Source organism: Mus musculus, chromosome 7 (assembly GCF_000001635.26).
Source record: "Mus musculus strain C57BL/6J chromosome 7, GRCm38.p6 C57BL/6J".
In the NCBI taxonomy this organism is placed as follows: Eukaryota; Metazoa; Chordata; class Mammalia; order Rodentia; family Muridae; genus Mus; species Mus musculus.
In genome coordinates, this window is record NC_000073.6 from 4,377,205 (window position 1) to 4,403,083 (window position 25,879).

At 41.5% G+C, this 25,879-nt stretch overlaps 1 protein-coding gene across 3 annotated transcripts in view; it reads right to left on the reverse strand.

The window, feature by feature from the left end:
* Nucleotides 1-20,647, reverse strand: part of Gp6 (glycoprotein 6 (platelet)) — a 34,999-nt gene extending 14,352 nt beyond the window's left edge. The window contains exons 1-4 of one of the 3 annotated variants that reach the window (XM_006539909.3): nt 20,447-20,646; nt 17,289-17,324; nt 16,903-17,160; nt 7,652-7,936 (exon numbers count right to left, since the gene is read on the reverse strand). In XM_006539909.3, the coding sequence (XP_006539972.1) occupies nt 7,652-7,936; nt 16,903-17,160; nt 17,289-17,324; nt 20,447-20,480 (613 nt within the window). In that variant the 5' untranslated portion in view covers nt 20,481-20,646. Of the gene's footprint in view, nt 1-7,651; nt 7,937-16,902; nt 17,161-17,288; nt 17,325-20,446 lie in introns of all 3 variants that reach the window. The other 2 variants (NM_001163014.1, XM_006539910.3) reach the window with 2 other exon arrangements.
* Nucleotides 20,648-25,879: the final 5,232 nt, after the last annotated feature.

Below are 25,879 nucleotides of genomic sequence, written 5' to 3' on the forward strand. Positions count from 1 at the left end.
CATACCTAAACATATAAAAGCAATCTACAGCAAACCAGTAGCCAACATCAAAGTAAATGGTGAGAATCTTGAAGCAATTCCACTAAATTAGGAACTAAACAAGACTGCCCACTTTCTCCCTACCTATTAAATATAGTATTTGAAGTCATAGCCAGAGCAATTCAACAACAAAAGGAGGTCAAGGGGATACAAATTGGAAAGAAAGAAGTGAAAATATCACTATTTGCAGATGATATGATAGTATATATAAGTGACCCTGAAAATTCCACCAGAGAACTCCTAAAACTGATAAACAGCTTCAGTGAAGTAGCTGGATATAAAATTAACTCAAACAAGTCAATGGCCTTTCTCTACACAAAGAATAAACAGGCTGAGAAAGAAATTAGGGAAACAACACCCTTCTCAATAGTCACAAATAATATAAAATACCTTGGTGTGACTCTAACTAAGGAAGTGAAAGATCTGTATGGTAAGAACTACAAGTCTCTGAAGAAGAAATCAAAGAATATCTCAGAAGATGGAAAGATCTCCCAAGCTCATGGATTGCCAGGATCAATATAGTAAAAATGGCTATCTAGCCAAAAGCAATTTACAGATTCAATGCAATCCCCATCAAAATTCCAACTCAATTCTTCAATGAATTAGAAAGGACAATTTGCAAATTCATCTGGAATAACAAAAAACCTAGGATCACAAAGACTCTTCTCAAGAAAAAAGAGCCTCTGGTGGAATCACCATGCCTGACCTAAAGCTGTACTACAGAGCAATTGTGATAAAAACTGCATGGTACTGGTATAGCAACAGACAGGTAGATCAATGGAATAGAAGTGAAGACCCAGAAATGAACCCACACACCTATGGTCACTTGATCTTTGACAAGGGAGCTAAAACCATCCAGTGGAGAAAAGACAGCATTTTCAACAAATGGTGCTGGCTTAACTGGCGGTTATCATGTAGAAGAATGCGAATTGATACGTTCTTATCTCCTTGTACTAAGCTCAAGTCTAAATGGATCAAGGAACTCCACATAAAACCAGAGACACTAAAACTTATAGAGGAGAAAGTGGGGGAAAACCTCGAAGATATGGGCACAGGAAAAAAAATTCCTGAATAGAACAGCAATGGCTTGTGCTGTAAGATCAAGAATCGACAAATGGGACCTCATAAAATTTCAAAGCTTCTGTAAAGCAAAAGACACTGTCAATAAGACAAAAAGGCCACCAACAGACTGGGAAAGGATCTTTACCAATCCTAAATCAGATAGGGGACTAATATCCAATATATATAAAGAACTCAAGAAGGTGGACTCCAGAAAATCAAATAACCCCATTAAAAAATGGGACTCATAGCTAAACAAAGAATTCTCACCTGAGGAATACCGAATGGCTGAGTAGCACCTGAAAAAAATGTTCAACATCCTTAATTATCAGGGAAATGCAAATCAAAACAACCCTGAGATTCCACCTCACACCAGTCAGAATGGCTAAGATCAAAAATTCAGGTGACAGCAGATGCTGGTGAGGATGTGGAGAAAGAGGAACACTCCTCCATTGTTGGTGGGATTGCAAGCTGGTATAACCACTGGAAATCAGACTGGCGGTTCCTCAGAAAATTGCATATAGTACTACTGGAGGATCCTTCAATACCTCTCCTGGGCATATATCCAGAAGATGTTCCAACTGGTAATAAGGACACATGCTCCACTATGTTCATAGCAGCCTTATTTATATTAGCCAGAAGCTCAAAAGAACTCAGATGTCCCTCAACAGAGGAATGGATATAGAAAATGTGGTACATTTACACAATGGAGTCCTACTCAGCAATTAAAAACAATGAATTTATGAAATTCCTAGGCAAATGGATGGATCTGGAGGGTATCAACCTGAGTGAGGTAACCCAATCACAAAAGAACTCACATGATATGTACTCACTGATAAGTGGATATTAGCCCAGAAACTTAGAATACCCAAGATATAAGATACAATTTGCTAAACATATGAAACTCAAGAAGAACGAAGACCAAAGTGTGGACACTTCACCCCTTCTTAGAATTAGGAACAAAACACCCATGGAAGGAATTACAGAGACAAAGTTTGGAGCTGAGACAAAAGGATGGACCATCTAGAGACTGCCATATCCAGGGATCCATCCCATAATTAGCCTCCAAACGATGACACCATTGCATACACTAGCAAGCGTTTGCTGAAAGGACCCTGATATAGCTGTCTCTTGTGAGACTAGGCCGGGGCCTAGCAAACACATAAGTGAATGCTCACAGTCAGCTATTGGATGGATCACAGGGCCTCCAATGGAGGAGCTAGAGAAAGTAACCAAGGAGCTAAAGATATCTGCAACCCTGTAGGTGCAACAACATTATGAACTAACCAGTACCCTGGAGCTCTTGACTCTAGCTGCATATGTATCAAAAGATGGCCTAGTAAGCCATCACTGGAAAGAGAGGCCCATTGGACACGCAAACTTTATATGCCCCAGTACAGGGGAACGCCAGGGCCAAAAAGTGGGACTGAGTGGGTAGGGGATTGGGGGGGAGGGTATGGGGGACTTTTGGGATAGCACTGGAAATGTAATTGAGGAAAATACGTAATAAAAAATATTAAAAAAAAAAGAATACCCAAGATATAAGATACAATTTGCTAAACACATGAAACTCAAGAAGAACGAAGACCAAAGTGTGGACACTTCACCCCTTCTTAGAATTAGGAACAAAACACCCATGGAAGGAATTACAAAGACCAAGTTTGGAGCTGAGATGAAAGGATGAACCATCTAGAGACTGCCACACCCGGGGATCCACCCCATAATCAGCCTCCAAATGCAGACACCATTGCATATGCCAGCAATATTTTCCTGAAAGGACCTTGATATAGCTGTCTCTTGTGGGGCTATGCCAGTGCCTGGCAAACACAGAAGTGGATGCTCACAGTCAGCTATTGGATGGAACTGAGGGCCCCCAATGGAGGAGCTAGAGAAAGTACCCAAGGAGCTGAAGGGGTCTGCAACCCTATAGGTGGAACAACAATATGAACTAACCAGTACCCCCAGAGCTCATGTCTCTAGCTGCATATGTAGCAGAAGATGTCCTAGTTGGCCATCATTGGGAAGAGAGGCCCCTTGGTCTTGCAAACTTTATATACTTCAGTACAGGGGAAACACCAGTCCAAGAAGTGGGAGTGGATGGGTAAGGGAGCAGGGTCAGGGAGGTGGCTATTGGGGACTTTTTGGATAGCATTTGAAATGTAAATGAAGAAAATACCTAATAAAAAATTGGAAAACAAAAGACTGGAAACAGTATACAGTATTCTGAGTTTTGGAGTAGAAGAGTATATGATAGTCGTTTTTAGTATTTGTTATTATATAATTATGTCTATTATATTGTATATTTCATAATTATATTTTATTATTTATTAAGTAAGTAAAACTTATTCATTCATGTTTTAGGTACTTGACATTGAACCTGGGTGCCTTGTGCATGGTGAGTATGTGCCCGTCCACTGAGATACATTTCACTCATTATTCTTATAATCCATAGCATTTCAGACTTTCAGTTTTTAAATAATGTTTTCTGGTTTCTATTCTACAGGAAAATCAAAACTGACAAGTCTGAAAGTATATTGAAGATGTAATTCAGCTGGGATAGTGCTTGTTTAGTATGCACAAAGCCCTGGGCTCCATCGCTGCCACATAAACCACACAGCAGCTCAAGCTGTAGTCCCGGCAACCAGAAGTCCAAGGTTATTCTCCTTCGTTTGAACATAATAAATTCAAAACAGCCTGAGATACATAAGACCATGATTTTAAAAATAAAATTTTAAAGATAGAAAAAAATCAAAATACTGTGAAGACAAAAGCAAAAGGAACCAACCCAGCAAATCATGAGCTCAAAATAATTGTTGCTGTGTCATATATTCATTTACTTTTCATTTAATCTTTTGAGAATTTCATATATAGGTACTGTACTTAATATCATTTCTAGCCTGTACTTTCCCCTCACCAATTTACCCCATGTTTCCCCTATTCCACCTCAAATTTATGACTTGTTCATTGCTGTTATGCATATAAAAAATATAAGCTGATTCCATTTAATTTTTCTCAGATGTACATGTGTTTAGGGATTTCCAACTGAGGTTGAATAATCTATCAGGAGTTTGTTCCTGGGGAAGACTAATTCTCTCTCTCTCTCAGCAGCCACTAATTGCCTATAGCTCTTCATCTAGAGATGGGGCCTTGTGGGATTTCAACAAGTTGGCAATGTTAAGTGGAGTTGTCATTATTCAGGTCTTATAGGCAACCACAGCATTGAGATCCATGGTAACAGCTTCCCCGTCATATCAAGAAGATACTGTCTCACAGCAGGCATCCTGATCATCTGCCTCATAATCTTTAAGCCTCTGAAAGTGTAAACCAAATAAATCCTTCCTCTTTTAAGTTGTTTCTCAGGCAACTTTATACAATAGCACACTGTAGAGAGCTGGATGGATCCAAGGCTTTCTCAAAGGCCCTGATGAAAGGACAAAAAGAGCCTAGTTCTTTATCCTTGCTCAAGACCGGGGCCAGGGCAGGGAGAGTCAAGGTTTCAGTTCCCTGGAACTTAAATTTTGCTCTGAAGAAACTAGAGATTCCAGTCACAAGGCTGCTCTGTAAGGCTCTTGATGATAACTGTGTTCCCCTTGCACAACATTGCTTGAACAGCCTCCTACTGACTTTATCCCATAGTATAATAATTTCTGCTGACTTTCCACTGCTTCCCTGAAAATAGTATATTAGATATTGTATGTACTTCTTAATAAGATTGATTGACAAAAGTCATAGCATGTGCAGAACCTCCCAATCCCAAAGTTTCTTATCTTCCTTATCTTCCATCCTCTTTATCCTCTAACCCCCTGGTCCTCTCTCCCAGGATTTTGTTACCGAAGAATGACCTTCTGGTCCAGGTAAACTAAAAGCTGATAGACCAAAAGTTTTCTAAAGGAATATGGAAACAAAAGACATTCTGCTAGTAAAATCTCAACTAGGCATTTTGTTTTATTTAATTTTTTTATATACCACAGATCTTTGTAACTTATTGTGTTGTCCTTCCTTAATTGTTTATTTTATTATAATGAATTATGTTAGGCCATTTTTATGTATATACATATATGTATATGTGTATGCATGCATACATATATGTATATGCGGTACTTTGAACAGATTCTCCCTGCTCTGTCTCCCTCCCATTAGTCCCCTTGCATCCCTTAGAGCAGAGGTTCTCAACCTTCCCAAAGCTGTGACCCTTTCATACAGTTCCTCATATTGTGGTGACCTCCAACCATAAAATTACTTTTGTTGCTACTTCATAATTGCAATTTTGCTAGTTATGAATTATAATGTAAATATCTATTTTTCAATGGTAACCTCTAATAAAAGAGTTATTGATCCACAGGTTCAGGACTAATGCCCTAGATAGTTTTCTTTCAACTTTCTTGCTGTGTATAAATATATGATTGTATGTATCCATATAAAATCTATGAGACACAAATGAAAGAAAACATGATATTTGTCTTTCTGAGTCTGACTTAATTTAATGCATTTACCTCCAGCTAGACCCATTCCTACATATTCATAATTATATTCATCCTTATGGTCAAAAAAGTTCCCTCTGGTTAAGAACTACATTTACATTTCATTGGTTCCATAACTTAGCTGTTGTGAACAGTATTACAATAAACAGTGGTGTATGTCCCTGTGATATATAAATATACATATGTGAGTTATACGATTTTAGTTTTCTAAATAAACTCTATATTGGTTCCCATAGTGTTTGGACTGTTTTATATTCCTGGAGGCCATGAATAATGGCTCATTTTTGTCCATGTTCTCACCAGCATTTGTAATTTGTTTTCTTGACAACCACCATTCTGTCTGGTATAAGCTTGATCGTCAAAAATCCTTTTAATCTGCATTTCTTTTTTTTTTTATTATTAGCTTCTGTTTATTAATTGCTGATGTTAGTGCCTGTAGTTTAGGGAGTCTTTTTCTTGTGCCAATGAGATCAAAACTACTCCCCACTTTCTCTTCTATTAAATTTAATATATCTGTGTTTGTTTTTGGGTCTCTGATATGTTTGTAGTTGAGTATTATGCTGGGTGAAACAAATGGATCTATTTTTCTGTATGTAGCCTTCCAGTTTGAACAGCACTGTTTGTTGAAGACACTATTTTTCACTATCCTTTTTTTTTTTTAATCCAGTGTATATTTCTGGCTTCTTTGTAAAAAAAAAAATTCATCTGTTTATAAGTGTGCTGATTTGTGTCTGAGTTTTCAGTCCTATTTCACTGATTAATGTGTCTTTTTTTGTCAATACAGTAATGTTGCTATTACTACAGCTTTGTAACTGATCTGATATTGGGAATGATGCAGCTGTTATTTTATTATTCAGAGTCGTTTCCGCTATCCTAGAGTTTACATTTTCTAAATAAAACTGAAAATTGACCTTTTAAGACATGTGAAAGAATCGTATTAGAAGTTTGATGGGGCTTGCATTGTACCTTCAACTGCTCTTGGTAAAAAGGTGATTTTTACTATATACCTACCAAGCCACACACATAGGAGTTCTTTCCATCTTCTGATAATTCTTTACATTCTGATAATTCTTCAGATTCATTCTTCAGTGCTTAGCATCTTACAATACAAGACTTTCACTTGCTTGGCTAGGGTTACCCCATGACATTTTATACTATTTGAGTTTATTGTGAAATGTGTTGATTTCCTAATTTCATTTTCATCTGCTTATAGTTTGTATATGAGAAGTTACTCATTTTATGAGCTAATTTTGTATCCAGTTACTTTCCTGAAAATGTTTGTCAGCTATAATAGTTTCTTTGTATAATTTTTATGGTTACTTATGTATACTATCATATCATCTGCAAGTAAAGGAATTTTAATTTATTTTTTCCAACTTTTTATTTTTGATGTGTACTTGATTTTTTGGCTTGCACATATTTTATTAAAAGTTTTGCATCTATATTTGTAAAAGGGATAGCTCTGTAATTTTCTTTGTTGAATGTTTCTCTGCTTTAGTATCAAGGTAATCGTGCCCTCATAAATTAATTGAACAATGCTTCTTAATTTTCAATTGTGTGAAATAATCTGAGGAGTATTGGCATTAGTCATTCTTTGAAAGTCTGACAAAATTCTCATCTAAAGGCATTGGTTCTGAGTTGTTTTGTTTTGCTTTGTTTTTCCCAGCTTCTATTTTACTAGGGTTAATCTGCATTTCTATGGTGCTAGTGTGATATGGAACACTTTTTCATGTTTATTAGTACGTAATCATTTGAGAGGCTAAAAATGTTTGTTTTCTTTTTACATTCCTTTGGTCAGTTTTATGCTTTATCTTTGTGGTTGGAACTGCAGTAGCTGACAGCTTTATTTTATAAAAAGTGTGATCTTTTACAGATTTGAGACTTTCACAATGTTAAGGTAATGAATTTGTGTTATTGTGAGCCAACAAGAGTCTGTGATTTGTTATAGCATCTGTAGGACACTAATACACCTTCAAAGATGATTGGAGCCAGAGGATCTCCTTGCCCACACCTCTGACTCCCTTTAAATTTTCACATATGTTAAAAAACATCTTGAATCTGAACCCACTTACCAGTAACCACAAGCACTAGAGGGTCACTCGGGGCTGACCACAGGTATGGAGATGAGCTGGAGAAGCTGTAACACCGGTACGTCCCACTGTGAGCAGCAGTCACTGTGATGATGGGGAAATTGGCCCGGTACCATTTCTCAGGTCTCTTATAAGACCCAGTATCCCCTTCTTTGTATAGAACGAATTCATCAAAACTGTATGGGCTCTGGCACTTCAGAGTCACATCCCTGCCTTGAGGGACTGCTGAGCTGGGATGAGCTGAGAGTGAGGGTTTAGCATACACACCTGGGAAGAAAGAAAACTCTATTAAAGACAGGAAACAGGCTGGGGAGATGAAGCATTTCTGTGCTTGCTTAAGACTCTTAGAATATATAAAGGTCGCCTTCTGGTTTGGACCAGGACTAGGAGCAGAGCCTCTGCTCTAGATTTCAACAAACTCAGCCCACACTCCAGTTGCAGCTTGACTCCCTAGGTACTCTGACACATCCAGGATCACAAGTGATATTCTAAACCTGCCACAATACCTGGCATGCTCCAACATATAACAAGGATACATGCTCCACTATGTTCATAGCAGCCTTATTTATAATAGTCAGAAGCTGGAAAGAACCCAGATGTCCGTCAACAGAGGAATGGATACAGAAATGTGGAACATTTATGCAATGGAATAGTATTCAGCTATTAAAAACAATGACATTCTGAAAATTGGAAGCAAGTGGATGGAACTATAAAATATCATCCTGAGTGATCACAAAAGAACACACATGGTATACACTCCACTGGTAAGTGGATATTAGCCCAAAAGCTCAGAATACCCAGGATACAACTCACAGATCACATGAAGCTCAAGAAGAAGAAAGACCAAAGTGTGGGTGCTCCAATCCTTCTCAGAAGGGAGAACAAAATACTCACTGGAGCAAATACGGAGACAAAGTATGGAACTGAAGGAAAGGCCATCCAGAGACTGCCCCACCCATATGCATTCACCAAACCAGAATGCTATTATAGATGCCCGGAAGTGCTTACTGATGGAAGCCTGATATGGCTGTCTCCTGAGAGGCTCTGCCATAGCCTGATAAATACAGAGGTGGATGCTCACAGCCAACCACTGGACTGAGCATAAGGTCCCCAATGGAGGAGTTAGAGAAAGAACTGAAGGGGTTTGCAACCCCATAGGAAGAACAATATTAACCAACCAGATACACCAGAGCTCCCAGGGACTAAACCACCAACCAAAGAGTACACGTGGAGGAACCCATGTCACCATCCACATTTGTAGCAGAGGATGGTTCTGTCAGACATCAATGGGAGAAGAGGCCCTTGGTCCTGTGAAGGCTCTATGCCTCAGTGTAGGGGAATGGGAAGGCTGAGAGACAGGAGTGGATAGGTGGGTGAGGGAACAACCTCATAGAACCAGGGGGAGAGGGAATAGGATAGAGGGTTTCCTAGGGGAAAACCAGGAAAGGGGATAACATTTGAAATGTAAACAAAGAAAATATTCATTAATTTTTTTAAAAGTTAGGCTCTAGAGAACCAAGTAACCCTATTTTTAAAAATGGGGTACAGAGCTAAATAAAGAATTCTCAACTGCAGAATACCAAATGGCTGAGAAGCACCTAAAGAAATGTTCAACATCCTTAGTCACTAGGGAAATGCAAATCAAAACAACACTAAGATTCCACCTCACACCAGTTAGAATGGCTAAGATCAAAAACTCAAGTGACAACAGATGCTGGTGAAGTTGCTGGTAGAACTGACAGCCAGTACAACCACTCTGGGAATCAGTTTGGTGGTTCCTCAGAAAATTAGAAATACTTCTACCTGAAGAACCAGCTATACCATTACTAGGCATATACCCAAAAGATGCTCTAATATATAACAAGGATCCATGATCCCCCATGTTTATAGCAGCCTTATTTATAATAGCTAGAAGCTAGAAACAATACAGATGTCCCTCCATAGATGAATGGATATAGAAAATGTGGTACAGTTACACAATGGAGTACTACTCAGCTATTAAAAACAATGGCATTTTGAAATTCGCAGGCAAGATGGAACTAGGAAATATCATTCTGAGTGAGGTAACCCAGACACAAAAGAACACACATGGTATGTACTACTGATAAGTGGATGTTAGCCCAAAAACTCATAGTGCCCAGGTTACAACCTACAGACCATATGGAGCTTAGGTGGAAGGAAGACCAGGTTGTGGATGCTTCAGTCCTGCTCAAGGGGGAAATAGGATAATCATGGGAGTTGGGGGGGGGCGGGACCTGTGAGGGCTAGAGGATGGGGAGGAAGTAAGGGGGCAGTATCGGGAACTGTAGGGGACATGAGAGAGGTACAGAGGGTCGGGAAATCAAATAAAAATATGTAGTGGGGGGATAAGGAACTGGGGATAGCCACTGGAGGGTCCCAGATGCCGGGGAAATGAGAGGCTCCCAAGACCCATCAGGGATGATATTAGCAGAGAAGTGGAGATAGAACCTGTAGAGACCACCTCCAATATATAGGCACGGCCCCCAGTGGTAGGATGGGGCAACACACCCATCTCAAAGTTTTTAACCCAGAAATATTCTTGTCTAAAGGAAAAATGGGGCCAAAATATGGAGCAGAGACTGAAGGAAGGGCTGCCCCACCTGGGGATACATCTTGTCTGCAGACACCAAACCCAACACTGTTGTCATTGCCAAGAGGCGCTTGCTGACAGGAACCTGGTGTGGCTACTCTTTGGGAGGTCTGCCCAGCAACTGACCAATGCAGATATGGATGCTTGAAGCCAACCATCAGACTGAGCTCAGGAACCCTAGTGGTGGAGCTGTCGGAAGGACTGGAGAAGCAAAGGGGGATTGCAACCCCATAGGAAGAACAACATCAGCTGACCAGACTACCCAGTACTCCTGGGAACTAGACCACCAACCTAGGAGTGTACAGGGAGGGATCCATGGCTCCAGCTACATATGTAGCAGAGGATGGCCTTGTCTGACATAAGTGAGAGGGGAAGCCTTTTGTCCTGTGGAGGTTTGATGCCCCAGCTTAGGTGGATGCTGTAGGGGTAAGGAAGGAGAGTATGGGTAGGTGTGAGAGCATCCTCAGAGAGGCAAAGGGGAGGGAGGAGAGGGAGGTTATAGGATGGGGGGGGGCTTGTGGAGGGGTAACCTGGAAGTTGGATATTATTTGAGATGTAAATGAATGGAATGGAGAAGAAGAAGAAGAAGAAGAAGAAGAAGAAGAAGAAGAAGAAGAAGAAGAAGAAGAAGAAGAAGAAGAAGGAGGAGGAGGAGGAGGAGGAGGAGGAGGAGGAGGAGGAGGAAGAGGAGGAGGAGGAGGAGGAGGAGGAAGAAGAAGAGGAGGAGGAGGAGGAGGAGGAGGAGGAGGAGGAGGAGGAGGAGGATGTCAGAGACCATCCCGTGAGAAAGTGAGCCCTTTCACAATCTCCCTAGCAGGCCAAATGGCCTTGTACTGAAAGCTGGTTGTCACCCCCCTTTCCTCCCTATTCCTTTCCTGGCACCTGAGGCTGTAAAAGCTGAATTATAGTCCCCTCTTCCCTATCTCTTCCTGAGTTCCCATGACATCCAAGGACATGAGTTACGCCTGAGCCCAGCCTGACCCCCAAGGCTGTCAAGGAGGATCGATGTTCCAGAGATAAGATCCAGAGTGCCCGCTGCCTGGCGCCTGACTTCGGCCCCCATGTCAGCAGATGCCCACTTCTTTGTTCTTTGTATAATTCTCCCTCGACCCCTCCCATATTCCCCGCGATGTATGCTTTAAAAAGAAGGCACCTCAGCCTAATAAACGAGACGAGACCTTGATAGGTTCAATCTACTTGGTCCTCCGACTCTCTTTCTTTTATTCCCATTTCCTTCCAGGTTTGCGGTCCCCCTCGCACCCACGAATAACTGAATCCCGTGGGACGGGATAAGTGGCGCCCGACGTGAGGGCGAGGTCCGGATCGTAATTCCTAATCAGTGGAGGTTCCAGAGAAGTTCGTCGCGACCCCAAGAATTTAAAAGTAGTGAAGGACACCTTCCGCTGCTCACGGAAGAGCGAGAAGTCCTTGGTGAGTTGAGTCATCTCCACTTCAGGTTATGGGACATAAGCTATCTAAAGAGGCAGCCTTCATCAAAGGTTTAAAGATAGCTCTCAGAGAAAGAAGAGTACGAGTTTAAAAAAAAAAAAGATTAAATAGACTTTTTATTTTCATAGACCAGGTATGTCCATGGTTTATTATAGATGAAGCAGAGATACGTTGTAAAAAATGGTGAAAGGTAGGTAGAGATTTAAATGATAAACTAGCTAATGAGGGTCCCGATGTGGTCCCTGCAACTGTCTTTTCTGTCCCGATGCAGTCCCTACAACTGTTTTTTCTTATTGAAAAGTAACTATCAAAAGCAGCCATTGTACCTCCTCTCCCTTCTCTGGAAGTATTCCCAGAAGAAGGAGATAAGGAAGTAGACTCTGAACATGTGAGAAAGAAAATAAGTTTTAGAAAAGCAGTTATCCCCTGTTTGAGATCTTTTAGCAAAAAAGAGAAAAAATGAAAATAAGCTACTTCAGAGCTCTCCTAGAGACAGAGGGAAAGCAGGAGACGTCCCGTTTTCTCTCTGCCTCCTATAGAGATATTCTTAGCTCTGGTTAAAATATCTGTGTCCCTTTGAGACACCAAGTTCTATTCCCTGTCTGTCTATTGTCTGTTTTTGATGCATCAAAACAAATTGTCCATATGTCTGTCATGTTTGTTTGTTTGAATGATTATTGTTCTGTGTTTCATGTTGAAAAATATAAATGGTTAAAACTTGTTTAAAAAGCAGTTTCAAAATTACACAGCACAAGTTGATAAGTTAGCTACACTGTGGCTGGGAGCCAAGTACAGCTGAAAAAGCCTTGCTGAGGGCCTGATTGCAAACGGAGCTCTTAAAGGGGCAGGCAGCCTTTTGCTTGTAACAGAAAGTTAGCTTAAAATTGGGAACTCAAGGTTAGAATCTTTCTAAACAACTTGAACAAACACAAGAAAACAGGTCTTTAAGGATACTTCTACATAGAGATAGTCTTTGAGCCAAGATTCTGGCAGAGTGTTTAGATTAAAAAAGGTTTGCATTTGGGTTAAGGCTGAGCTCAGAGGGGAGCAGCCTCAGCGCGGCTTGTATGGCACTTCTTAGAGCCTTATTACAGACCTAGCTAGATGTTGTTCTAAACATACCATCATATAAAGTAAAATTGATAATCATTATCCTAAGATAGTTTAAAAAATTATTTCATGCATGCTTGTATATCTTCTAAAATTCATGCATGCATGCATCCCATTTACTGTGTTTAAAAAATAGCCTTTATATAAGAGAAAAGTATATGTGATTTAAATCACATGATTATTCTTTTGAGTTTCCTCCTGTTTCAGCACAGATAATTAAACTGTGTGCTAAAGATGGTGTTTAAAAATGTTGAACAGTCAAACTTTAAGTTGTATATTAATAGTCAATATTAATTCTCTAGCTTGCAATTGCTTATGCAACTTATAAGAAAAAAATACTGTTCCTTTAAGAAGACTGTTTTTAGACAGTTAAGGAATTATCCTAGGTTGCCTGGAAAAGACCCCCAGGATTTGCTTTTGTGTTACAGAGGTTTACATAAAGCTTTAACTGATAAGGATTACAGATAGCTCCTGAAAAGACACAAACTCAGGATCCTTATAATTATTTGGGTTTTAGACTTACTGATCAAACTGGTTTTCCCTAGAAGATAGTTATTTACAGAGACAACTTAAAGACTTTCTCTTATTTCTGATTAATAAATATATAAATTATACACACGTGACTATAATAACTTTTCAAACATTCTAGTTACAATCTCTCTTCAAGAGAAACAATTGAAAGTGTAATTAGTCACTGTCCATGTTATATTAAAACCGACTATAACAGTCCAGTACTTAAGTGGTTTTGTCAAAAATTTTTTAATTCTCAAAGACAAGGTATTATAAAACTTTAAAACTCTATCTTCTTAAAAACAAAAAAGGGGAAAATTATACCCCCTGTACATTATTTAAATCATACTTTTATTGTTAAGAGTTTTAAATTTTAGATGTCTAAGAACTTAATAAATGCCTCATAATATCTTAAAACTAGACATAATCATGTCTAGGTGAGATGAAAAGGACCCACTCATTGACACATGGCATGAGCCTAAACAGAAGGTTATTATGGGGAAAAGGGGGCGGTGTTTCTGTTTTATCCACAGAATGCTGCAAAAGCATGCTAGCTTCCAGTATGATTCGTGTGACAGACTGACCTGTGAGTTCATGAGTGCCCTGGCAGTGATGACAAGAAAGCTGTGTTGAGTGCACAGAAAAAGAAGAATCAGAGAGAACAGACACTTACAAACAAGATGAAGAAACTTCCTATCTTCGCCATGGGCTACAACAATGAGAGCTGACCTAGTGTCCACTTGAGGACAACTATAAATGATGACCCGTGGGGCAGAGAGACTGCTACAGTGTATTTAACAAGATTTCATCAGAGACACTGTTTTTGGCCATTCAGGCCAACTCCCCTATAGCTGTAAAAGCTTTTGTACCTTACCTATATGCTATATTGTTAGATAATTTTAAGAGTTAAGATCACCAATCTTGACAAGTCTTTTCATATTCATTGTAATTGTTGTCAATTAACTAATCCTGTGGATCCTAATTTAGATAAGGAATTTGCTGTTATGATTTTGTTAAAGAGACCTCCTTATGTTTTGCTGCCTGTTAAAATTAAGAAATGATCCTTAGTTTAAAAAATTCAGAAATACAAACTTAGAAAAGGTCAAATGAGCAATTTTTAGATTTACTGCTTTAGTTGCAATTTTAACTTCAATATCTACCACAGCTTTGGATCAACAGCTGCATACTGATCATTTTGTTTATGATATGCATACGTATATTAGCAAATTATTGTAGATAAAAAATTAGAGGCAAAGGTTAATGTCTTAGAAGTAGTGGTCTCAACAATAAGACAGGATATAACATATTAAGGCTACAAAGACAGAAATTTCAGGTATTAGAAGAATGTTGTCTTTACTCTGACAAGACTGGCTTAGTTCAAGATAACATAGACAAAGTTAGAGCTAGTTTAGAAGAGAGAAAACAACAGAGAAAAACAAGAATTTTGGTATAAAAATTGGTTTTCTACTTCTCCTTGGGTCACTACCTTGCTTCCCACACTCTTGGGACCTTTCTTGGGTATTCTACTGCTTTTGTCTTTTGGCCCCTGGGCCTTTAAAAGATTAACCAGTTTTGTTAAGTCACAGATTGAAGCTGCTTTAAGTAAGCTGGTTGCAGTCCACTACCATCAGCTGGATGTCCGGGACTCAGACGAAGAAGATCCTCCTCCCACCGAGACAGAAACAGCGACTCGTCTCCAATTTTCCACCCTTGCTGCTATAGCAGAGTCCCCTTGGTTCCTTAGGTTTTGGAGACAATAGGGACAAAGAAGGGTGACCTCCAGCTCCTATTATAGCTTGAGAGCCACAAATTGTGGTGTTACAATTGGCATAATTCCTACAGAGGCCTTACTGAGTCTGAGGTTGATAATTCTCCTACGAGAGCTGCACAAAACTCAGAATTGTGCATGCTGGTTCGTAATAAATACGAATCCAGTATGGGCCCAGCATGGGTGCAAACTAAGTATTGCAGGGGAAGGTCCAAATAGACCGTTTCTGAGTTCCCTGAGAGACAAACCCGGTTAGGAAGAGGTTGGTATCTAATTTCAGTTACAATTAATAATTTTTTCAAAGGCTCTGCCTCACCTCCCCAAAAGATACCAAGAGCCACAAGTGTGGGTCTGTGACAGCACCCACGGGAGGAATCGGGTCAATGTCCCCCCAGCCATGGTAATGCCCGCTCATCTAAAAATGAAAAGATTATTTGATCACCTCAGTTAAGTGTGGCCTTATTTAATTTAATTCAGAAGGGGGAGATGTCAGAGACCATCCCGTGAGAAAGTGAGCCCTTTCACAATCTCCCTAGCAGGCCAAATGGCCTTGTACTGAAAGCTGGTTGTCACCCCCCTTTCCTCCCTATTCCTTTCCTGGCACCTGAGGCTGTAAAAGCTAAATTATAGTCCCCTCTTCCCTATCTCTTCCTGAGTTCCCATGACATCCAAGGACATGAGTTACGCCTGAGCCCAGCCTGACCCCCAAGGCTGTCAAGGAGGATCGATGTTCCAGAGATAAGATCCAGAGTGCCCGCTGCCTGGCGCCTGACTTCGGCCCCCATGTCAGCAGATGCCCACTTCTTTGTTCTTTGTATAATTCTCCCTCGACCCCTCCCATATTCCCCGCGATGTATGCTTTAAAAAGAAGGCACCTCAGCCTAATAAACGAGACGAGACCTTGATAGGTTCAATCTACTTGGTCCTCCGACTCTCTTTCTTTTATTCCCATTTCCTTCCAGGTTTGCGGTCCCCCTCGCACCCACGAATAACTGAATCCCGCGGGACGGGATAGGAGGAGGAGGAGGAAGAGGAGGAGGAGGAGGAAGAGGAGGAAGAGGAGGAGGAGGAGGAGGAGGAGGAGGTACAAAGGTCAAGCTCATGACATTTGAGCAAATGCCTTCTAAGGCTCAAGAAACATTGAGGAAGAGGAAGCAGAAAAAGCTTAAAAGCATGGAGAAGATATACAAAATTACATCCTCAGTGCATGACCCAAGCATTGCAAACATGATCTCACAGAAAATGTGGCTACCTATACAAGATCAAGCCAGCTTAATATTGGAGAGAGGAGGGCTTCCCTGAGGAATTGCTGACAGCTAATAGCTGCTGAAGAAAGGGAAATCTTTTTCTGTGATGCCCCCAAACACAGGTGCACAGACTGGCATCACTAACTCATCATAGTAAGACTTTTTTTAAGGTCATCAAGTTGAGAAGGGGATGTGTTAAAAGGGATGGCAGGGGAGTTGGAAGTAGGAAGTAGGCAAAGGTGGGATTATATTTCATTGTTTACAGGCATGAAATTCTCCAAGAATAAATTTTTAAGTTTTTTTTGTACTGCAGTAAAATGTTATTTGTCTTGATTAATGGCTGTTTTGAAGACACTAACCTCTAAATTCAGTAATCAAGACCATTTGTCTCATTCTAACTCCAGCACCCGGGGATTAGGAGTTATTGACTATTATTCACCGTGCGCCCACTTTCATATTCCCCAAATGCAGAACTGAAGCCCAGGCAGCCCCAAAGCCACAAGATCAACAGTACTGCGCCCCTCCCCTATCCAGTTACCTGTAGCAATTAGCTCAAGCTGGTCACTTGGGAGAGACCAGTGACTCCCATTCTGATAAGAGCATCGATACCGTCCAGCATTACTTCTTTCCATGGTTGGAATGAAGAGAAAGTCTTGATCTTCATACTTCTCCGGTTTCAGTTTCTCCAGGCGATATAAATCCACATCTGGAGGTCCCTGGCACCTCAGAATAACTGACTGACCCAGGGGTACCAGGGAACTGGGCTGAGCCTGGAGGGAAGGCTTGGGGAGTGGGCCTTGGAAGGGAATCACGGACACTAGGTTAGCTTCAATGTAAACAGGTCCCTTTTGAGCCCTGACCTGCCCTCCAACCTCTCACTAGCTGAATGCTGAGGAGACTTGGTTGCTAGAGAGACATACTCACCACTCTGTGTTTGGATCACTTGCAGTACACACAGCCCTGAGGAAAAGAACCAGAGGCTAGAGACTCCCTTAAATGGACAGCTTTACACATGCATTAGCTTGTATCATAATTATCCTCCATTTTAATTAATTTATGCAACCCAGGCTGGCCTCAAACCGCTCTGTGACAAGAGATGAACTTGAACTTCTGATCGCACTGTCTCCATCCCACGAGTGCTACAGCCATACACCACCATCCCTGATTTTATGTGGTGCTGGGAATGGAATGCAGGTCATCACCAATGCAAATCAAGTCACTCTATTGACCTGGGTTTCCAGACCATCATTATCTTACTATTTCAAAAGACACTGTTGTACAAGGTTATTTATTTAGTTACTTTACATCCCAAACGCACTACCTCCCTCCTCTCCTCTCAGCCCCACCCTTACAGATCCATTCCACCCATTATTCCCTCCCCTTCTCGCCCTGGCACATCAAGTTGCATCCAAACTAAGCACATCTCCTACTGAGGCCCAACCAGTCAGTTCAGCTAGGGGAAGGGGATATAGTGGAAGGCAACCAAAATGGAGACAGCGCCTGCTCCAATTGTTAGGGGACCTACATGAAGACCAAGCTACACAACTGCTTCAAATGTGTAGGGGGGCGTAGGTCCATCTCCTGCACATGTTTTGATTGGTGGTTCAGTCTCTGTGAGCCCCCACGGGCCCAGGTTTGTTGATTCTGTAGGCCTTCTTGTATTCTTGGCCCCTCCAGCTCACTCAATTCTATCCCCCCACTCTTCCACAACTCCCTGAGTTCTGCCTGATGTTTGGCTGTGGGTCTCTCCATCTGTTTCCATCCACTGTTGGATGAAGCAAGAGTCCATTTTCTTTAGGGTGTTCCCTCACAAAGTTGACCATAATCTAGTGGAAGGTCACATACCCAAGAGTATATAGGCTGCACAAACTGCACTTGATAGCTTTAAACACGTTTTTTAAAGAACACAAAGTTGAGTGAATAGAGGAAAGGAAAGGATTTGGGGCAAAGGTATATGTAATCTAAACACACCCCACAAAATTCTCAAAGATTTATTTTTTCCTCTTTTTCTCTTTCTTTTTCATTTTCTTCTTCTTCTATAACACTCCTGGGAATAGAGCCACAAGATGCTCCAACATGAAATAAGAACACATGCTCCATTATGTTCATAGCAGCCATATTTATGATAGCCAGAAACTAGAAGCATCCCAGATGTCCCTCAATAGAGAAATGGATACACAAAATATGGTGCATTTACACAGTGGAATACTACTCAGCTACTAAAAACAATGACTTCATGAAATTTACAGGCAAATGGATGGAACTTGAAAATATCATCCTGGGTGAGGTAACTCAGTCACAAAGGAACAAACACGCTATGTACACACTGATAAGTGGATATAAACCCAAATGTTCGGAATTCCCAAGATTCAATTCACAGACCATATGAAGCCTAAAAAGAAAGAAGACCAAAATGTGGATGCTTCAGTGCTTTTTATGAGGGTGAGCAACACATACTCAGAGGAGGAAATATGAGACAAAGTGTGGAGCAGAGACTGAAGGAAAGGCCATCCAGAGACTGTCCCGCCTGGGGATCCATCCCACATAAAGCCACCAAACCAGGACACTATTGTGGATGCCAGGAAGTGCTTGCTAATGGAAGCCTGATAGGGCTGTCTCCTGAGAGGCTCTGCCAGAGCCTGATAAATACAGAGGAGGAAGCTCGCAGCCAACCATTGGACTGAGCTCGGGGTCCCCAATGGAGAAGATGGAGAAGGGACTGAAGGAGCTGAGAGGGTTTGCAGCCCCACGGAGGTAGCAACAGTGTCAAAAGGTCAGACCCCCCCAGACTTCCTGAGGACTGGACCACCAACCAAAGAATACACATGGAGAGATCCATGGCACTGGCCATATATGTGGCAGAGAATGGCCTTGTTGGACATCAGTGGGAGGAGAGGCCCTTGGGCCTGAGGATGTTCAATGCCCCAGTATAGGGGAATGCCAGGATGGGAGGATGGAAGTGTGTGAGTAGGGGAGCACCCTCATAGAAACAGGGGGAGGAGTAATGAGATAAGGGTTTTCTGTAGGAGGACTCCTAGAGACTGAACCACCAATCAAATAACAAGCATGGGCAGGACCTAGGCTCAGATGTGCATCTTGGTCTTCTTGTGGGTCCTCCAACAACTGGAGCAGGGGCTTAGCCTGACTCTGTTGCCTGCCGGTGGATCCTGCTTTCCTAGCTGGGCTGTCTTGTCTGACTTCAATGGGAGTAGATGTATCTAGTCTTACAGTGCCAGGGTAGGTTGGGTCCCCAGTAGGGACCTCCCCTTCTCAAAGGTGAAGGGGAGGGGAGGAGGAGGAGGAGGAGGAGGAGGAGGAGGAGGGAGAGATGCCTGTGAGGGAGGACTTGGAGATCTGGATAATAAATAAATAAATAAATAAATAAATAAATGGATGGATGGATGGAAAAAGAAATTTTTTCGGATTTCTTTTGCTCACTATGCTATTGTTATACTAAGGCTTCAAAGGTTCAGAATTTTAACAACCACTGGAGTGCTGAACATTTTGGTTACCCATTCTCTCTTTGTACCTTTGGGTCTCCTGGCTGCTGCCCCTGGTTTCCCTCTCTTCCCTCTATCTTCCCTTCCTCCCTCTCCCCACATGACTCAGGGTCACATCCTCTCTGAACTCTCCCAGAAGTCCCTGCCTCTGGCTATGCTCTCCCACATATCTATAATAAACCTTTTTCTCCACAATATCTAGGGGCAATCATGTCCCTTTCCTTTTTAGTTCACACACAACAAATAAATAAATAATAAATGTTTTTCAAGTGAAAAGAAAAAAGAGGAGGCAGAGGGAGAGGAGAAAGACAGAGGGAGAGAGAGAGAGAGAGCACCTTGGTGTTTCTGGTATAGAGGGGGGAAAGTGTAACCAGCCCAGGAACACATGCTCAAGTGTCCTAGCCAAGCCAAAGCAAATTAAAATAATTAAACCAAACATATCACATCTCTATTTTCCCGTCCAGCAACTGGAACCCCATAGACACCATTATTGTACTGAAATTTACCACTGACAAGATGTTTTTAATTTCTTTATATATAGGGACTGTTCTAAGCATTTCCCAGGTCACCTTCAGGACTCACCAATACAGAAGAAAGTGGGTGAGGCTGGAGACATGGTTCTGCAACCCAGTCCTGAGCTATGTGGCCAAGCAGGGAAGTTGTAGATGCCTGGAACATAGGAACAGGATGCGCTGAGGGTGAAGAACTCCCCTCCTCCCTGCTTCTACCAGCCCCAGATTTCCTAATTGAGAATCATCAAGACAGGGTCATCTCCTCAGTAGGATGACTTGCACACAGCTTTTAAAGCCACCACTTATCTCTTCTTGCCAGCTGTATGGCAGCCTGTATGTCTGTTTGCCTTGGAGGAGCATAAACTGTGTCTTAGACTCCCATAAAATCCCTAATGGTTACTAGGGAAAGCATAGTCCATACTTCATAGACTGCCAGGTCCAAAGGTCATTCCAGTTCCCCAAACTCCAAAGGGCAGTGCATAAGTACAGAAATAAGAATCTTGGCCCAGCTCAAGCTAGACTATAGAAGAATTTCTGGCAGTTAGGTAAAAGTCAGCATTTCTCAAGAATTTGTGAAACAGTTCTAGATATCTAGAAGTCATCTCCTTTGCCTCTCCATTGGCACATACCTATGGTTGCATATCAAAGCCCAGGCTTGTCTCCAGGCTCCTACAGTCTCTATTCACAAGTAGGTGTTATACCATTCAAAACCCCACACTAGCATCCTGGCCCTTCTCAAATCCCAGACTTTCCTTCTTCTAGACAGCCATTTATTCTTGCTATTTCCATATTCTCTGCTATTTCTCCTGCTCTAGCCCTGGCCAAGTCCTGTCTGATTCTTTTTATTCCTAGTCTGGACTCTCCCAGATGCCTCTGGATATTTAGTCTGACTTGCTCAAAAAAAAAAAAAAAAAAAAAAAAAACAACTCTCCCCTCCTAGGAGATGGAGCAGCCATTTAGGTGGATTCTTTATTGTGCCCTCTCAAATACATATACCTACCAGGATCATTATAACTCCAAAAAGTGAAAAACATACCTCATTCCTGACATATGGAGTGATTTTTAGAAGTTCAAATCACTTAGTGATCTTCCAAAGGACTGCAGCTCAGTCACCAATGCCACATTAGCCTATAACTCCAGCTCCAAAGAATCCAATTCCCTCTCATTTACATACATACATATAATTGAAGTTAATTTTTTAATTACCCCACCCCTAATTGAGGAGCGTTTGGTAGGTGATGGCCGCTAATGGCAGGAAAGTCATCATTCTTCAGTGGTTTGACCTATGGTAGCTTGCCCATGTTTCATTGGATGGCCCTACACCTATGTGTGTATGGTAGCTTGCCCATATTTCATTGGATGGCCCTACACCTATGTGTGTATGGCGAGCACTAATTGGACTCAGGAAGTTACAAAAAGAAGATCAAAGGAAGAAGGGAGAGTAAAGGAGGAAGAGGAAAGAAAGTGAAAAGAAACACGGCTTTGTGGTCAAGTGTTTGCTGATCTTCCAGTGGACCTTAGCTAACTTCTCAACAACTACATTGGCTGGATTAACACCCACGTATAACTGCAGCTCCACAGAATCTAGTTCCATCTTCTGGCTTCTGCTGGCACCTTCATTCATATGACACACATGTATAAAAGTAAATCTGAAAGAAGAGGAGACTAACAGAGGAATGGCTACAGAAAATATGGTACATTTACACAATAGAGTACTACTCAGCTATTAAAACAATTACTTCAATGAAATTCACAGGCAAATGGATGGAACTAGAAAATATCACCCTGAGTGACATAACACAGTCACAAAAGAACACACCTGGTATGTGCTCACTGATAAATGGATATTAGGCAAAAATCTCGGAATACCCTTGATACAACTTGCAGACTATGTGAAGCCCAAAAAGAGGGAAGACCAAAGTGTGGATGCTTCAGTCCTACTTAGAAGGGGGAACAAAATAATCACAAGAGGGGGAGGATGTGAGGGACTTGGGGGGAAGAGAGGAGAGGAAGAGGAGAAAAGGAAAGCAGGATCAGGTGTGGGAGGAGATGGGGGAGATGGACAGGAAATTGAACAGAGGTGTGTAGCAATGGGGGATGAGAAAATGGGGGTACCCAAAAGAAAGTATCAGATGCCAGGAAATCAAGAGGCTCCCAGGACCCAACAAGGATGACATTATTTGAAATACCCAGCAAAGGGAAGAGAGACCCTGTAGAAACCATATCCAGAGGTTAGGCATGGCCCCAGTTGAGGGATGGGGCCACCCACCCTTCTCAGATTCTTAACCCAGAATTGCTCCTGTCTAAAGGAAATACAGGGACAAAGAGTGGAGTAAAGACTGAAGGAAAGACCATCCAGAGACTGTCCCACCTGGGGATCCATCCCATATGCAGCCACCAAACCCAGTCACTATTGCTGATGCCAAGAAGTGCTTGCTAACAGGAGCCTGATATAGCTGTCTCCTGAGAGACGCTACTAGAGCCTGACAAGTTACAGATGTGGATGCTCACAGCCAACCATTAGACCAAGCATGGGGAGCCCAATGAAGGAGTTATGGAAAGGACTGAAGGAGCTGAAAGGGTTTGCAACCTCATAGGAAGAACAGTATCAACCAACCATACACACCAGAGCTCCCAGGGACTAAACCACCAACTAAAGAGTACACATGAAGGGACCCATGGCTCCAGCTGCAAATGTAGCAGAGAATGGCCTTATCTGGCATCAGTGGAAGGGGAGGCCTTTGGTCCTGTGAAGGCCTGATGCCGCAGCATAGGAGAATGCTAGGGTGGTGAGGCAGGAGTGGGTGTGTAGGTGGGGGAGCACCTTCATAGAAGCAGGGGGAGGGGATGGGAGAGGGGGCTTCCAGAGGGGAAACTAGGAGGGGGGATAACATTTGAAATGTAAATAAATAACAATAAAAAAACTTTTTTCAAAAAGGAGACTAGAAAAGGTGATGGAGGTAAGTGTGAGCAGAGTATATGAAACATGTATAACAAAGATGTGCACTGTACACTGTGTAAAAGTCATTTATATGTCCATTGGGTGCTATGAGTTTATCAACTCCCTATAATCTGTAGGACATTTATCTTCTTCTACCACGGTATCCTCCACCACTTTCCCAAGAATGACCAAGCAAACTATATCCAAATACCTTTGCTGAAGGACTATAAGCAACAATTGGCCAAAGTCACTCTATGCACATTTAATGGACTTGTATGGAACTGTCTTCAATATACAAGCAGATGAAAGTTGTAGAAAGACCATTTATAGGAAGAAGAGAACCAGTGACAGGTGACTAGAGAAAGTAACGGAGGTAAATGTGAGCTAAGTACAGGAGACAAGTGTGAGGAAATGTCATCGTGAAACCCATTATGTTGCGACATAATTTCAAAAGTAAAATAAATAAATAAATACATCACACCCCCTTCTCCTAAGGCTCAGGAACCATAATGGAAGAGTGAGGCAGAAATATTGAAAGAGACAGATGGTAGATTACCACAAAGAATTGGTTTTGACTATACAAAGTATGGGCAACTGCTATATTTTTATATGATCAACAATGCACTTGGCCTGTTAAAACATGAATAAATGCATTGAGCCACCAAATTACAATGTCTGCAAGGTCACTAGTTAATAAGAGTGTCTTAGGCATATTGTAATCATGTAAGACCACAACTGTATATGTGACCCATGGTTGAATGAAATGGCACATTAATAAGCAACACACCACTATATACCCAGGAAAGAGTTACCAGATCTGAACTTATAAGTCTACTTCACTTTGATGTCAAATTTTATTTAAGAACTAACACACACTGGAGGCTGACCAGGTGGTTTAATAAGTGAAGGTGCTTGCTGCCAAGTCTGATGGCCTTTATTCGATCCCTAGCTCAGTAGGTAAAGGTGCTTGCCATGCAAACCCAATGACCTGGGTTTGATCTGCAGAACCCACCTAAAGGTGGACAGAGAAAACCAATTCCATCAACTTGCTCTCTGGCCTCCACATTGGGCCTTGGCATAAATACACCCATGCATACTATTATTTATTATCATTATTACTGATATTATTGCTATCATTATTATGATAGTAACACAAAAACTTCTTCCCTTCCAGCATAATGAAGGTCTCTGTACCTCCCCCCATATACCCAAAACCTGGGCCCATCCAGTCTTCTAAACTATGCCAATCTGAGGGCAAGCCAGTCTGTGTAACCTTAGCCACTAACTGCAAGTACTAATCCCACCCATAAGAGTAAAGACCATCAACCAAATTCTTCGATCAAATTAAAGCAAGCTTTATTTTCTGTCAGACAAGGCTACCTCCCTAAAGCAGAGTTTGAAAATATAGCATTGAACATGGGAAAGGGTAGGGTTTCTATAGTCCAAAAACTGCAAGATTAGGGTTTTCAAGGGTTGAGGAATTCCCAGAGGAACTTTGGTTATATAAGAATTTGATTGAACATTTTGAAGTTATCTGGCAGGATATCTTATCAGGGAATATTCAAGGTGTGAGTCAAACTCCAAGCAGTAGGAAGCAAGTCAAATCTCAGAAACAGGTAAAGCACAGTCAACTAGAATTTTGCAACAAACAGAGAAGAACTTGTTCTGACATTATAACAAAACGGCTTCCATCCTTAAGATAGAGTCTGGTTCAGAGGCAGGCAGATTTCTGAGTTCGAGGCCAGCCTGGTCTACAAAGTGAGGTCCAGGACAGCCAGGGCTATACAGAGAAACCCTGTCTCGAAAAACAAACAAACAAACAAATAAATAAATAATAGAGTCTGGTCCATTACATGAACTAAATGTAATTTTACTGAAAATTGAAACTGAAGGTTAGTTCCTTCCAAAAGTCTATGCTCTTCACTCTTTGGAAGAGGTCATTTTATTTTGTTTGTTTTGTCTACAAAGTGAGCTCCAGGACAGCCAGGGCTATACAGAGAAACCCTGTCTCGAAAAAACAAAAGCAAAAACAAAACAAAAAAAGTAAATAAATCTTTTAAGGGGCTGGAGAGATGGCTCAGTGGTTAAGAGCACTGACTGCTCTTCCGAAGGTCCTGAGTTCAAATCCCAGCAACCACATGGTGGCTCACACCCATCCATAATGAGATCTGATGCCCTTTTCTGGTGTGTCTGAAGACAGCTACAGTGTACTTACATATAATAAATAAAATCTTTTTTAAAAAATAGTTTATGCCATTATTTTTTATTTTTCATTTATTCTTCTTTCAAAATATGTTTTTCAACCTCAGCCTCCCCTCAACTCTTCCATTGTAGAGACTACCTCCAGTAGATAGGCACAGCCCCTGGTCAAGGGATGGGGCTCCCCACCCATCTCAAAGTTTTTAATGCAGAAATGTTCCTGTCCAAAGGAAGAACAGGGACCAAAAATGGAACTGAGACTGAAGGAAGGGCCATCCAGGGACTGCCCCATCTGGGGATCCATAATGTTTGCAGACACCAAACCCGACACTGTTGCTGTGGTCAAGAGGGGCTTGCTGACAG